Source organism: Primulina eburnea, chromosome 4, assembly GCF_022965805.1.
Source record: "Primulina eburnea isolate SZY01 chromosome 4, ASM2296580v1, whole genome shotgun sequence".
In the NCBI taxonomy this organism is placed as follows: Eukaryota; Viridiplantae; Streptophyta; class Magnoliopsida; order Lamiales; family Gesneriaceae; genus Primulina; species Primulina eburnea.
In genome coordinates, this window is record NC_133104.1 from 8,047,454 (window position 1) to 8,060,275 (window position 12,822).

At 35.0% G+C, this 12,822-nt stretch overlaps 1 protein-coding gene and 1 pseudogene across 4 annotated transcripts; both read left to right on the top strand.

Annotated features, from left to right (window-relative positions):
• The first annotated feature begins 2,223 nt into the window (after window positions 1-2,223).
• On the top strand, window positions 2,224-6,774 carry LOC140830844 (putative pentatricopeptide repeat-containing protein At3g15200). 4 transcript variants are annotated; one of them, XM_073194361.1, is made up of 3 exons: window positions 2,224-2,405; window positions 2,633-2,799; window positions 4,318-6,774. In XM_073194361.1, exon 3 carries the CDS (start codon window positions 4,494-4,496, stop codon window positions 6,048-6,050), a length of 1,557 nt encoding a protein of 518 aa, XP_073050462.1. In that variant the 5' UTR covers window positions 2,224-2,405; window positions 2,633-2,799; window positions 4,318-4,493; the 3' UTR covers window positions 6,051-6,774. The 4 variants fall into 4 exon arrangements, with proteins under 4 accessions (XP_073050462.1, XP_073050465.1, XP_073050463.1 ...); XM_073194364.1 differs by having other exon boundaries at window positions 2,224-2,400; XM_073194362.1 differs by having other exon boundaries at window positions 2,633-6,774.
• A 470-nt stretch (window positions 6,775-7,244) lies between these two features.
• On the top strand, window positions 7,245-8,781 carry LOC140829760 (F-box protein At5g07610-like; annotated as a pseudogene).
• The last annotated feature ends 4,041 nt before the right edge of the window (window positions 8,782-12,822 follow it).

Consider the following 12,822-nt stretch of genomic DNA (forward strand, 5'->3'; position numbering starts at 1 on the left):
GGCTAAGATGAATCCATTCATAACAGGATTTTGGGACAATTTCAGTTTTTTGATGGTCAAACTTTTCTTTCAAATTTTTCCAAAGTTCTTGTGTCTCTTTTACAGTGAGATATTCAACTTTCTATCGATAATCGAGATGGCGATAAATAAAAATAAGTTTTTTTGCACGGTCTTCCAGGGATTCTTTGTTTTCTTCTTTTATCGTGTCTCCCATATTCTTAGAGACAAGATGAATTTCAGCTCCCAAATCAATGAAAAGTAGCTTTTTCCCGTTAAATCATGTGTTTCAAAATCAAGTTTGATGATATTAGCCGTGACAACCATTATATAAAACAAATAAAAAATAATTAGTATAACGATATTTATAGAAAACGTGAGAAATGTTAATGCATGATTTGTTGTCATATGTAATATTAAGATTGAAATAAGACAATTTATATTTAAAGATTTATTCGTAATTTAAGAAATTGATTATAAACTTATAGTTAGAAAATTATACCAAAAAATCGTATTTACTCACATCTAGCTATGTTACCATAGTAATGAATTAATCAAATATTTATTATTATCCAAAAAATATTTAATTTATCATAATCTTTCTATAATCTAAAATAAAAATAAAAAAGATAAATTTTTTGTGACTACTTACGAGTCGGATCTCAAAAAATCATGGAGATTAATTCATATCGATCAAAATATAATTTTACATATGTGACATGTATTTATTATTGAAGTGTATTCAACACTAATTATAGAAATAATTCACTACTGTATTCAACACTAATTATAGAAATAATTCACTACTGTATATAAGTATAAAAGCAAATGTAATTCTAATTTTCATTTAATAAAAATTCTTCATGAATATTGACAAACTTTAGATTCTTGACAAATCTTATATCAAAAGAATTTTGACAAATCTTGGAAGATCAATATTCTTCAAGAATAATGACTAACTTCTGATCTTGGATTAATATTTTTTGAAAATATTGATAAATTTTAGACATTTATATTAATTTGTAGATATATCAAGATTATCAAAATAAATTAATGTGTTATTTCATGAGCATCAATATAAATAAAAGTTGTCCTTCTTCACGAGTATCAATATCAATCTAGAATTTGTGCTATTTCGAGATAATAAATATTAAATTTAAAAATTGTTTTAATTCAAGAGCATTAATAAATAATGAACAAAAATATTAACATAAAATCTAATATACGCTACTACAAAAGCATCAATATTAAATCTAAATATTGTGATATTTCAGAAGCATCGGTATAAAACTAGAAGTATTAACATAAAATTAAAATTTGTGCTATTTCAAGAACCTCAATATGTAACGTAAATATTTTGTTTCTTCTAGAATATCCATACAAAGATTAAGAATGAAATTGTTTATGAGTTTTATTATGGAGAACACTTGTGCCGATAACGTGCTATAATTTAATAGTAGAAAAAGAGAGAAACGAAGAGAGATTTGACCGATTTATTATTTCAACTAAACACCTCTGGTTATATAGGATGTTTGTGTTTATGCATAAAAGAAAAAATCAATTATGTACCTATAACTATATATAACAATTTATATATGATAATTTATGTTGATATTTAATTATCATTTCTCAAATAAAAAAAAAATTATTTTTATAAATTTTGGAAAACGCGGGACATTCTTATGTGATATGACCCGTCAACCCGACACGACCCAACACGAACAAAATCAGGTTCGGGTTGGGTTCGGGTTGGGTGGATTCAGGTCAGTGTCATGTTACGCGGGTTTCGGGTTGGGTCGGGTTGACCCGCAGACTTTTACTTTGAAAATATTACCTATATTTTTATATATGGTATGTTTGACCAAAACTTATTGTATATTTATATGATAAATTTTCATCATTTAATATTTATTTTGCATATTTTTATTTTTTAACAATTTTTTATTTGATTTAGTAAAATACTTTTAATTTTCTACGATTAAACTTTCATTTGTTATTATGTGTTTAAATTAAAATATTATTATTATTTTTTATTTTTTTGAATTTTTTTAAAAAAATTTAAAAAAAATTAATAAAATTCAGGTTAGGCGGGTTAGACGAGTTGAGTCGAGTTATACAAGTTCGTGTTCAAGTTGGGATTTTCGGATTGCTTCGAGTTCAAGTTGAAAAAAAAAAAAAAAAAATTCGCGAGTTGACCCGAAACCCAACCAAACCCCACGATACTGTGTCGAACGCTCAGAGCTTCATGGTTATTGCATCACACACGCACAAGCTCCCGCCGAGAGTTCGTGCCCACCGATTTGGAGGTAGCCTGTCCATTGCCATTTGTACAAATGGAGGGATTTCCTGTGTAGAAAGAAGCCATTTTTCTTGAAGATAGCTTGGAACTCAGCTCGTTTCCAGGTTTTGTTAGCTTTTGTGACGAATATGCTTCCATCCTCGCTCTTTGTGTTTGTTGATATGTTTCTTTGATCATTCTCTTATTTCTTTTACGTCTAAGCTTGAAGCTCGTGTGCACGTTATTGGGTTACTTCATTTCATCCCTTAACCTGGATTCCGTTCAATTTTTATTGCTTTGTGGCGAATCATAAACCTCATATATTGATTTGGTCGCCTTGTGTTTTCTACGGTAAAGATTGGTATGGCTGGTAGACAATTACATGATCCTTAAAATTCCACTGATCTTGCGCCAAAGGAAGGCATGATATCCCACGGGATGGTGTTGGGGGCTGCTTTGTTACTGTGTTTACCTGCTAGATAACTTCAAGCAATTGACCGTTCCTCTCCATCCTTCTCATCATAGTGAGTAATCGTTCGGATTTCGTGTTTTACTCACCGAAAATTTGAATGAAAGATTTGTTTTTTTACTTTTGTTCTCGGAATATGAGAATGGGTTAAACACAGAAGGTCAAGGAAGATAGTGATACAAATGGTTGTCACAGAAATTGAGAAAGTTGGTACTTTTTCTGTACTTTTGCTAATCAAGAAAGTTTGCCCAGTTTTTTCTACTTCAGACCTGAGAAAATAACTATATTTGGTGGCAGTCTAATTATATATGGTGTTTTTCACTTGAGGAAAATTGACATAGTTTCCTCATAGCTCTTGTCATGAGATAATCAGACGAATACATAGCCGGAGAGAGGGAATAGGCGGATTACGGAAAATACTATCTGCGCTATTCTGTGAATCCGAAGGTCCAGATTCCCAGCTTGGATATGAAGGTATGGGGGATCCGGAGTATCTTAGTCAAATAGATGGCTCTCACGGTTGACTAGGCCACGGCTTTAGCCTAAAGCTAGGTTGGATTGGATAGAGTAGGAATGATAGAATTCTGAAAAAGCCGTTTCTAGGGATTTTTTTGGTTCTTTCTTGTCCAAATCAAAAAAGTATGGAACTGAGGCTGGCTGTAGTTCCTTTTCAAAATGAAAAGTATGTGAAGTATAAAGGTGCGAAACTTCTACCTAATGAATTCGAAGACTCGAGCCTATCCCTCTCCTCTCAAAATATCCATAACCACTTGCCTAAAAGTGCTCGATTCATGAGCTTTACAGGCCGGAGACCCTTCCTCCTCTTTTCTACCGGAAATCTCTCTTTCTCTTTTCAATCCTCGCCCGAGGATGGAATGGTAAATAATGAAAGATAATATGTAGGAAGGCTCGCTAAGGGTGAGTAAGAAATGGTTGTCACAGGAATTGAGAAAGTTACTTTTGCTAATCAAGATAGTTTGCCTAGTTTTTTCTACTTCAGACCTTTGAAAATAAGTATATTTGGTGGCAGTCTAATTATATATGGTGTTTTTCAGAGAGGACAATTGACATAGTTCACTCATAGCTCTTGTCATGAGATAATTCAACCGGTATCGGTCTCCACTCTCCACAAAATTTTTACTTAAAAAAGATGCTTTAGTTACTTGCTCATAAACCTATCAGAATATTGAATTCGTGTGTATCTTGTTCAGTTTCTTGATTAAGAATATTAGGGCACGTGTCATTGCTAGATGACTGTCTTACATGATGAAAATCTTGTTTGTTGAATGCATTCCTTGGCTTTCTTTTGTAAATCAACACGCTATATTGATAGATAATGAATCGTATTTATGCTTAGCTGGAAAATGTTCATTGTTGACTTGAAAACGTTACTTTGTCTTAACTGTTTTGTTTGATGTGGAAAGACATCCTAGGGATTTGATGGGTTCAGGGAAAAATAAGAAAAAAAGAAAATAAAACTGATATATATTTTTTTAGATTGATTCTTTACAAAAAATAGAGAAAAACAAAGACAACCCTGTAATTTGACTGTGGTCACCAATCCTCTCCGCAGCAACCATTGAAGCTCCCAAGCCACCGCAACCATTGACACCGTTGCATGCGCCGCTAGCACTGCATGATCTACGCTTGAAGATTTACCTCAGTTGGTGAAATCTAATTGCAGTCAATGCAGATATACCTTTACTGAGTGTTTTTTTCAACTGGCAAGCTTCATCTTCAACTTTCAATATGAATTTCTCATTCAGGCGATTGGCAAAATTATCCGGGCACCTTCATTGTTTACTAAAACGTCCTCATGCAGTTCATGCCGTAAACAAACCATTTATTTCTCCAAAATTCCTTTTTTCTTCAGTACTTGTCCAACATTACCATCAAATTAATTCATGTGATTTTACGACTGATCACAAACCCACAAATTCATCTCAGCAAGACCTATGTGGAAACTTCACTAATGATGAGGCTCTCAGGTTTCAAACCGTTCTTAAGCTTCCTTCACACAAGTCTTTGGAAGAAGTGGAGCAATGTCTCAACCAATGCTGTGTATCCTTATCCAAAGATTTGGTTCTCAATGTCCTAAGAAGATATCGATCTGAATGGAGGCCGGCACACATTTTCTTCAAATGGGTTTGTAAAGTCAGGAATTCAAGTGGGTTTTTTCCTGACACTTGCATCTACAATGAAATCCTTGATATTCTTGGGCGAATGAAACAATTTGACGAATTTTTTCAAGTGTTTGATGAAATGTCAAGGGGAAGGAATTTGATTGATCAACGTACTTTTGCTATTATGGTAAGTAGACTTTCCGGAGCCCATAAAGTCGATGAAGCAATTGGATTTTTCCACAAGATTGAAGGATTTGGCCTTGAGCGTGACTTAGTTGCATTTCAAACACTTCTGCTGTCACTGTGTCGGCATAAGCATGTGGAGGAAGCTGAGGTATTATTCCGCAATAAGAAAAGTGAATTTAGGGATGATATTAAGACTTGGAACATTATTTTAAATGGATGGTGTGTGTTGGGTAGTTTACGTGATGCGAAGAGGTTCTGGAAGGATATTTTGGCATCAAACTCCAAGCCGGATAAATTTACTTATGGGAATTTCATCAATTCATTGAGCAAGTCCGGAAAAATCAGCACAGCGAAGAAGTTGCTCCAGACAATGTGGGAGAAGGGCTGTGCACCAGATGCAGCTATTTGCAACTGTGTTATGGATGGATTGTGTTTCAAGAAGAGGGTTCCAGAGGCTCTTCAGATTTTTAGCGAGATGAGTTTAAAGGGTTGCACACCAAATACATCTACTTATAATACGCTTATCAAACATTTGTGCAAGATTCAGCGGATGGAAAAAGTTCATGAGCTGTTGAATGAGATGGAAGCAATGGGAGAGAGTTGTTTACCAAATGCTTTGACGTATAATTATTTGATAAGTTCTGCAAAGACTCCAGAGGAAGTAGATAAGATTTTGGAGATGATGGAGAAGAATGGATGCAAGCTGCTTGCAGATACTTACAACTTGATCTTGAGGTTGTTTATGAAATGGGGAAATGAAGCGAGGGTGAAAAAGATTTGGGATGAGATGGAGAATAGCAGAACGGGACCTGATAATCGATCCTACACGATCCTGATTCATGGACTATATTATAATGGAAGGATCAGGAATGCACTCAAATATTTTAATGAAATGATGCTAAAGGGAATGGTGCCAGAACCTAGAACCAAGTTACTAGTGGATGATATCAACTTTAAATTGAAAGAAATAGACAAAACCGGGGCACAGATGGGGTGAAAGAATGGCAAGGGACATGCAATGCATACTGACCTGCTCATACAACTTACATATCAACGCCGGGAAAAAAAGGTTAGCAAAATAACAATGGCCAAACTTATTTTATAAAATTAACCCTCTCAAGTGTATTTTAAAACACACTCGAATACACTTGGGCATGGTAATTTGATCCTCGGGATATGCAATCTGTTCTGTGTTTACATATGCAGTACGTCGAGGAATCTGGAATCACTAAACTGATTGCTGTGTGTCTACTCGATAAGGCACCATCATCAGCTTAATCAGCAAATCAGCTTAATCAGCAAATTGGATGTTCTGGACTGCTCCATATTTTCTTGCCAAACAATGTGAATCCACTGATACTTGCAGTTCTATCACAACCGAAGAACAGCAAGTTGAGCCTCGTTGTTCTTGATTTGATCTGGAAACAGTGCCCGAAGTTACAGGTTGTGAAATGTGTAGACAATTTTATTAGGCTTGTATATCAATATAGGTATTCAAATCATGATGATTCTAGATTACGAGCTATAGAGTTTAATTTGTAAAGAGGGCCCTGCTTCGGCCAGAAGGTAAGTCATGCATTAATGTTACAAGACATGGATTTTGGGGCCATTTATCTGTAAAGTTATGAGTTCAAATAGAACTTGTTTTTTGCTTCTCCAGTAACTTGTTCTACAGATTTGAATGCTTATTAATAAAATCTTGTGTAATTTATTCGTCATTATTCACTGCATCTCATTTCCAGCTGAAATACCGTTCCAAGAAACATTTTCAATCTTATTCTTATGGTGAGCATTCAGCTCAAGCCGAACTAATCTGATCTAAAGTACTTTTGCTATTGTATCCCCGTCATTATTGTTATGACGATATAACAATCTCTTGGGAAATAATAATAATAATAATAATAATAATAATCCACCAATTTGGAGCTCATTTTATTTTTTCGTTATTTCGCAGATAGCATAAAGGCTATCTTTTGTGTGAGGGGCGCCCGGGGTGAGCGATTTCACCTTTTGGAATAATATACACTCATTCAAAACCATTTATCCAAATTTCATACTCCAATGAAAAAACTTTTCTTTTTTCTTTTTCTTTTTTTTTTTTTTTTATGAATCAACGAAAACAAGTAATGAGAACTTGTGCTTCATAGAAAAAGAGAAAATAGAAAAATAAAAAGGGGGAAATGGCCACTCTATGGCAGCATGAAAATTCCATAATAATAAATAAAAAATATCTCAAGACACTTTTTTGTGGTTAAAATGGGTTGGTTATTTTGAATTTACACTTTAATCCTATTGAAAAAAAGGAAAAAAAGGAAAGAAAAAAAGAAGAGCTCCTCCCAAAAATAATTTGGCTGTTAGCAAAAGACAATTACATTCCTTTTGTTGAGACATATACTTACATTGGTGGCAACTATACAGCCTTTTCTTGTCATGTTCTATCTTGTAAATATCGCTTCTTTTGTATGTTTTCTCAATACAATCTTGAAAAGAACTTGGATTTCATATTGCTACTCACTTGCCTGAATTGAAAAATGAGTACTAGGCAGAGGGATTGTCATAACACCAGCGGCAAAGTGGCATGGAACCAGGACGTTTGGATTGAAATCCTCCTCCGGCTGCCCGCAAAATCCCTGATCAGATATAAATCTGTGTGCAAACTATGGCTCTCCCTAATCTCCACTCTTCATTTTTCTCGTCTCCACGCTCTTCGCCACCCGAAACCTCAACCCTCTCTTCTCTTGCAAACTGGTCGTGCATCACAGTACTTGTTTTACTTTCATCCCATTCTCCACAGAGCTGCAAAACTCATACCTTATCATATACCTCTTCCCAATCCCAAAATCTTGAGCTCTTGCAATGGCCTGCTACTGCTGCAATGTGATGATCTACCCTGAAAGGATTACTATATTTACAATCCCACCACCAGAGAATCTAGGAAGATACTTCTTACTGCTAACAACGGTTTTCCTACCGTTATGGGGATTAACCTTGCTTTTGATCCTTCAAAATCACCCCATTTTACAAGGTTGTTTGCATCCGGGCTGCCAGAAAGTCATCTTCCTCAGGTTCTCGTATTTCTCAGATCGAGGTCTATGACTCAGAGACACGTACTTGGAAGCTATGTATCGAGTCATTCACAGCTTATATACAAGTGAACTTCTCCCGTGGAGTTCACTGGAACAATATGATTCATTGGGAGAACTTTCCAAGTTCTCATTTGTATTTTGATATAAATAAAAATATGATTGGAACGTTACCACATGTTCATATACCATGGCCTGAGAATCCTGAGCGTGGGGGCGGCGCAGCCTGTCGTTGCCAACTCAGAGAATCAAACGGGCGTTTGCAACATTTCATTATAATGTCCAACATGGGTGACAAATCAATTGCGGTGCTCGAGTTGGAGGAAGACTATTCAGGGTGGGCAGTGAAGTTTGTCGATAGATTTGGTCCACTTCCGGGCAGAACTCGTGTATCGAGTTACATCAGGGGAGATGGGGAGGAGACTTGCACTTTGATGTACCATGTACCTTTACAATTTCGTTGAGAAGTGGCAAAATATGGTGGTTGATTTCAAGAATGAAGCATTTTATGACGAGAACAATGTGCAGTTCGAGCCCAGGGATGTTCATATATTTGGCGAAACATTGGCTCCTCTTTGATTACTCCATCTCGAGAGTCGTATTTGGACTTGGAAAAAGCGAAATTAAGTCATTTATATACTTGTGCATGTATATACTGATCGTGTATAGCTGAATTCTTCAAAATCTAAAATCAATCAGAGTAATGATCCAAACGTTCTTGCTCTCAGCTTAACTCCTTTGCTATTTATAGGCTTTGTTTCAATGGTAACATTGAATGCATTAAATGTCCGTTGATTTGTCCTTTCTGAGTGTGTCAAAATTCTTATTACAATAGTACAATGTGGCAATCTGCTATGCAGCGCTCATTCTGTTAGTTGCAGTTTGCTGCATACGATTTTGCAGTTGGTAGCTGAGCTTAGCTGACAACGTGTCAAACTGATTAACAGTTCAAAATATAAGCGATCAGTAGAACTGATTGCATAACTGATCAGTTACGACTGATAGTTCAGTTGTCTTTACAGATTCAGTTAGCTTTGATCAGTTCGATTGCCTCCGATTATTTAACTCATTAATTTCAATTTGGGCAACTTCAGTTTAGGTAGTTTCAGTTCGAATTACTTCAGTTGAGTAGATCAGTTCTGCAAACTTCAAAACTTTATTTGTCAAACTCCGAAACTTTGATTCTAACAGACTTGCTCTATTGCAGCTACTCTTATGAGCTCAACAGTTAAGATTGAAAAGACGAATGAGGAATATCAGTCGAGATAACAATGTACCGAGATTTCATAGGTTCATTATTATACCTAAATGCATGACGACCTGATATTATGTTTGCAATAAGTATTTGTGCTCGTTTTCAGTATGATCTTAAGCAATCACATTTTTTAGCTGCTAATTAAAAGCATTTGAAATATTTGAAGGGAACTCAACGTGTAGGACCTTGGATCCTAAGGACACATCTTTCAATTTAGTTGGTTATTCAGATGCAGACTATGCAGGATGCAAATTGGACCGAAATTGTACGAATGGAACTTGTCAATTTCTAGAAGACCTACTGATATATTGGTTTAGCAAGAAATGGGCATCACACGTCAACTATTGAATTAGAATACCTAGCTGTTGTGCTCAGGTGTTGTTGATTCAATAACAACTTAAAGCTATAGAATTATTTTAACATAGTCACCAATCTTCTGTAACAACACAATTGCAATCGCGATCACATATAATCCAGTTTGCACTCTCGGATGACGCATATCGATATTCGGAATTATTTTATTCGAGATCATGTGTTGAAAAATAATATTATACTTGAATATAACTCAACTGAAAAACAGGTAGCTGAAATTTTCACAAAATCATTTGCACATGATAAGTTTTATTATTCTAGAAATATTTTAGGCTTTATTGATTTATCTTAGAATGCATATGTTTCGAAGGTGTTGATTGTTTAGCTGCATAGAACGATGACATATGAAACACGATAACTAAAGAAACCATGAAAATTATGAAAGCAAACACACTTGTTGCTCTAACCATGAGATGAGTGGACCACAGAAGATAAAAGAATGGCAAACTTGGACAATATTTCCAAGGACATTATGTACAAGATGTTGAATAAAAACACTTTCAGCAAAATAAAAATGTGTAAATTAGCTCAAGAAATTAGGGAGAAACCGATTTAGTTGTGTGAAGGTAACGAGAAGACTAATGAGAACAAACTTTCAGTTACTGTTCAGAATTTCGATAATATCAAAATGAAAGCTGGAGAATCAATGAATGAATTCGATGAAAGAGTAAGTTGCATCATGAATAAACTGAATGCACTAGGAAAGGTGCATTCAACAAAGAGATTTCTCTAAAAGTAATGTTTTTCATTCCCAAAGAATAAGATGTCAAAAATTTGGCTATGAGAGAATCAAAAGACTTGAACAAGGTAGAACTATATGATATTTTTGCAGATTTAAAATCCTATGAATTCGAAACATAAACAAGGGAGGGCAAACCATTAGTCCCATCAGTTACAACTGCCTTAAGCACACTGAAACTGGAACCAACAGTTTCAGTTGAGAAATTATCTGAACAACTGAGCAATGACGCAATGTCATTGTTCATAATTAAATTCGAAAAATTCATGAGAAGAATCAAGGTTCCTTCCAATGAAACTATCATAGGAATGAATCAAAAGAGGAATCAAATGCATGTTTTAACTGCGGAAAATTTGGTCACTTCATTGCTGATTGTCGAAAACAAAAAAAAAACAGCAAGAGATCAGTTGAAAAGGGTAAGAAGTCTGTCGAGCACAGAAAAAGATTCAAGGATGAGAAAAAGTCATTTAGAAGAAAGCAGGAAGCCTTGTTAGCTGAAGAGAACAAGTCAAAACAGGCTGAAACTGACAGCAAAGAATCAGAAACTTAGAGCTCAAGCAGAAATGCCTCATGGCTAATGATGCAGAGCTGAAATCTTGCAACGATTAGGTATTTGACTTTAGCTCTATTGACTTTACACGAGAATAAATCATTTTCACACTGCAAGATATGGTCAATGAGTAACACAAGTTGGCTATCTCCTTTGAGGAAGCTAAGGCTAGGCAAATTGATCCTTCAAACGACACAACTGATAGTTTAAAATCAGTTGAAAGCTTAAATGTCAAAGAGGAGATTGCTAAGCTAATATCTGAAAAGGATGAAAGTCAATATTTGATTCAGCATTTGAGATCAGAACACTCCAGACTGAATGACGTGATTATAGCTTGGAATAAGTCATCAGTCACGTTGATTGAAATGCAAGGGTCACAGAAACCATTTGGGGATAAAATTGATTTGGCTTCATTAGCCAAGATGGACCCTCAACTAGCGGTACAATGCCAAAACTGAATATGAGCAAAGGGAAGTGTATTCACTTTGTTAAATCTGTAATGATACATAAACAACCTAAGTTCAGTAAGATGGTTGAGCTGCCAAATAAAAATATGAAAAAGGAAAAATGGCACAGAATTAGTTATAGCCTTAAGAGATCAAGTGATTCAAGTAACTAGTCACCCAAACGGTCCAGTTATGGCAAACAGAACTCAGCAAAAGGCTATTACAATTGTAAGCATGTTAAAAAACGCTACTAGACGAACAATAAGGTTAACATAGCACAAATACATGTTGTAACATCTTCACACCACACACCTGTCACACACAAATTTGGTAAAGTTATCTGGAACACAACAACTGGTAGATCAGTTCGACTTATCCAAGTCTCTGTTCCCAGAGAACTAATCAGTTCAGGACCCAAATAGATTTGCATACCAAATTTATTTATTATTTATGATTGTAGGTTAAAGGTAAACTGACCAAAGACTCAGTCTGGTAATTAAACATTGGATGTTCAAGACACATTACTGGAGATGCGAATTTAATATCACAACTGATCAAGTATTCGGGTCCTAAAATCAGTTTGGAGACGCTTCACAAAGTAGAACCGTGGGTAAGGGTAAGCTTATCCATAGTAACATTATTATTGATGATGTTATACTTGTTGATAATTTAAAATATAATTTGATTAGTATCAATCAATTATGTGATCATAACTATTCAGTTGAATTCATTAGACATACATGCACTATAAAAAATACAACTCGTAATATCCTAATGACCGGAAATATATGTGGTAACACATATAAAATGAGTTGGAGCAATCAACCCAATGAACCAGTTTGCCTTGTCGCTTCGAATCAATCTAAGAACTGGTTATGACATAAAAGGTTGGAACACCTAAATTTCAAAGCCACTAAGAAACTGAGCAAACACGAACTGGTAACTGGTCTACCAAATATTGAGTTTTCAAAAGATAAAATTTATCCAGCATGTCTGCTTGGTAAGAAAGTGAGATCATCTTTCAAAAACACAGGATGTAAATCTTCTACCCAATGCTTTGAACTAATGAATACGGACTTGTTTGGTCCAATATCAGTTATGATCTCAAGGAGAATGAAATACACTTTAGTGATTGTGGATGACTTCTCAAGATTTAATTGTGTAATTTTTCTCAAATCAAAAGATCAAACTGCTTCACAACTGATAAAAATGTTCAAAAGACTTTTAAATGAGAAATCAGTTGGGATTGACATAATAAGATCCGATCACGGAACTGAATTTGTCAACCAAACCTTATCTCAGTTTCTTGAAATTTTGGGAATCA

What these genes read in the sequence shown, in the direction of transcription:
- LOC140830844 (XM_073194362.1), top strand. Translation starts at nt 4,494, where the DNA reads ATGAATTTCTCATTCAGGCGATTGGCAAAATTATCCGGGCACCTTCAT.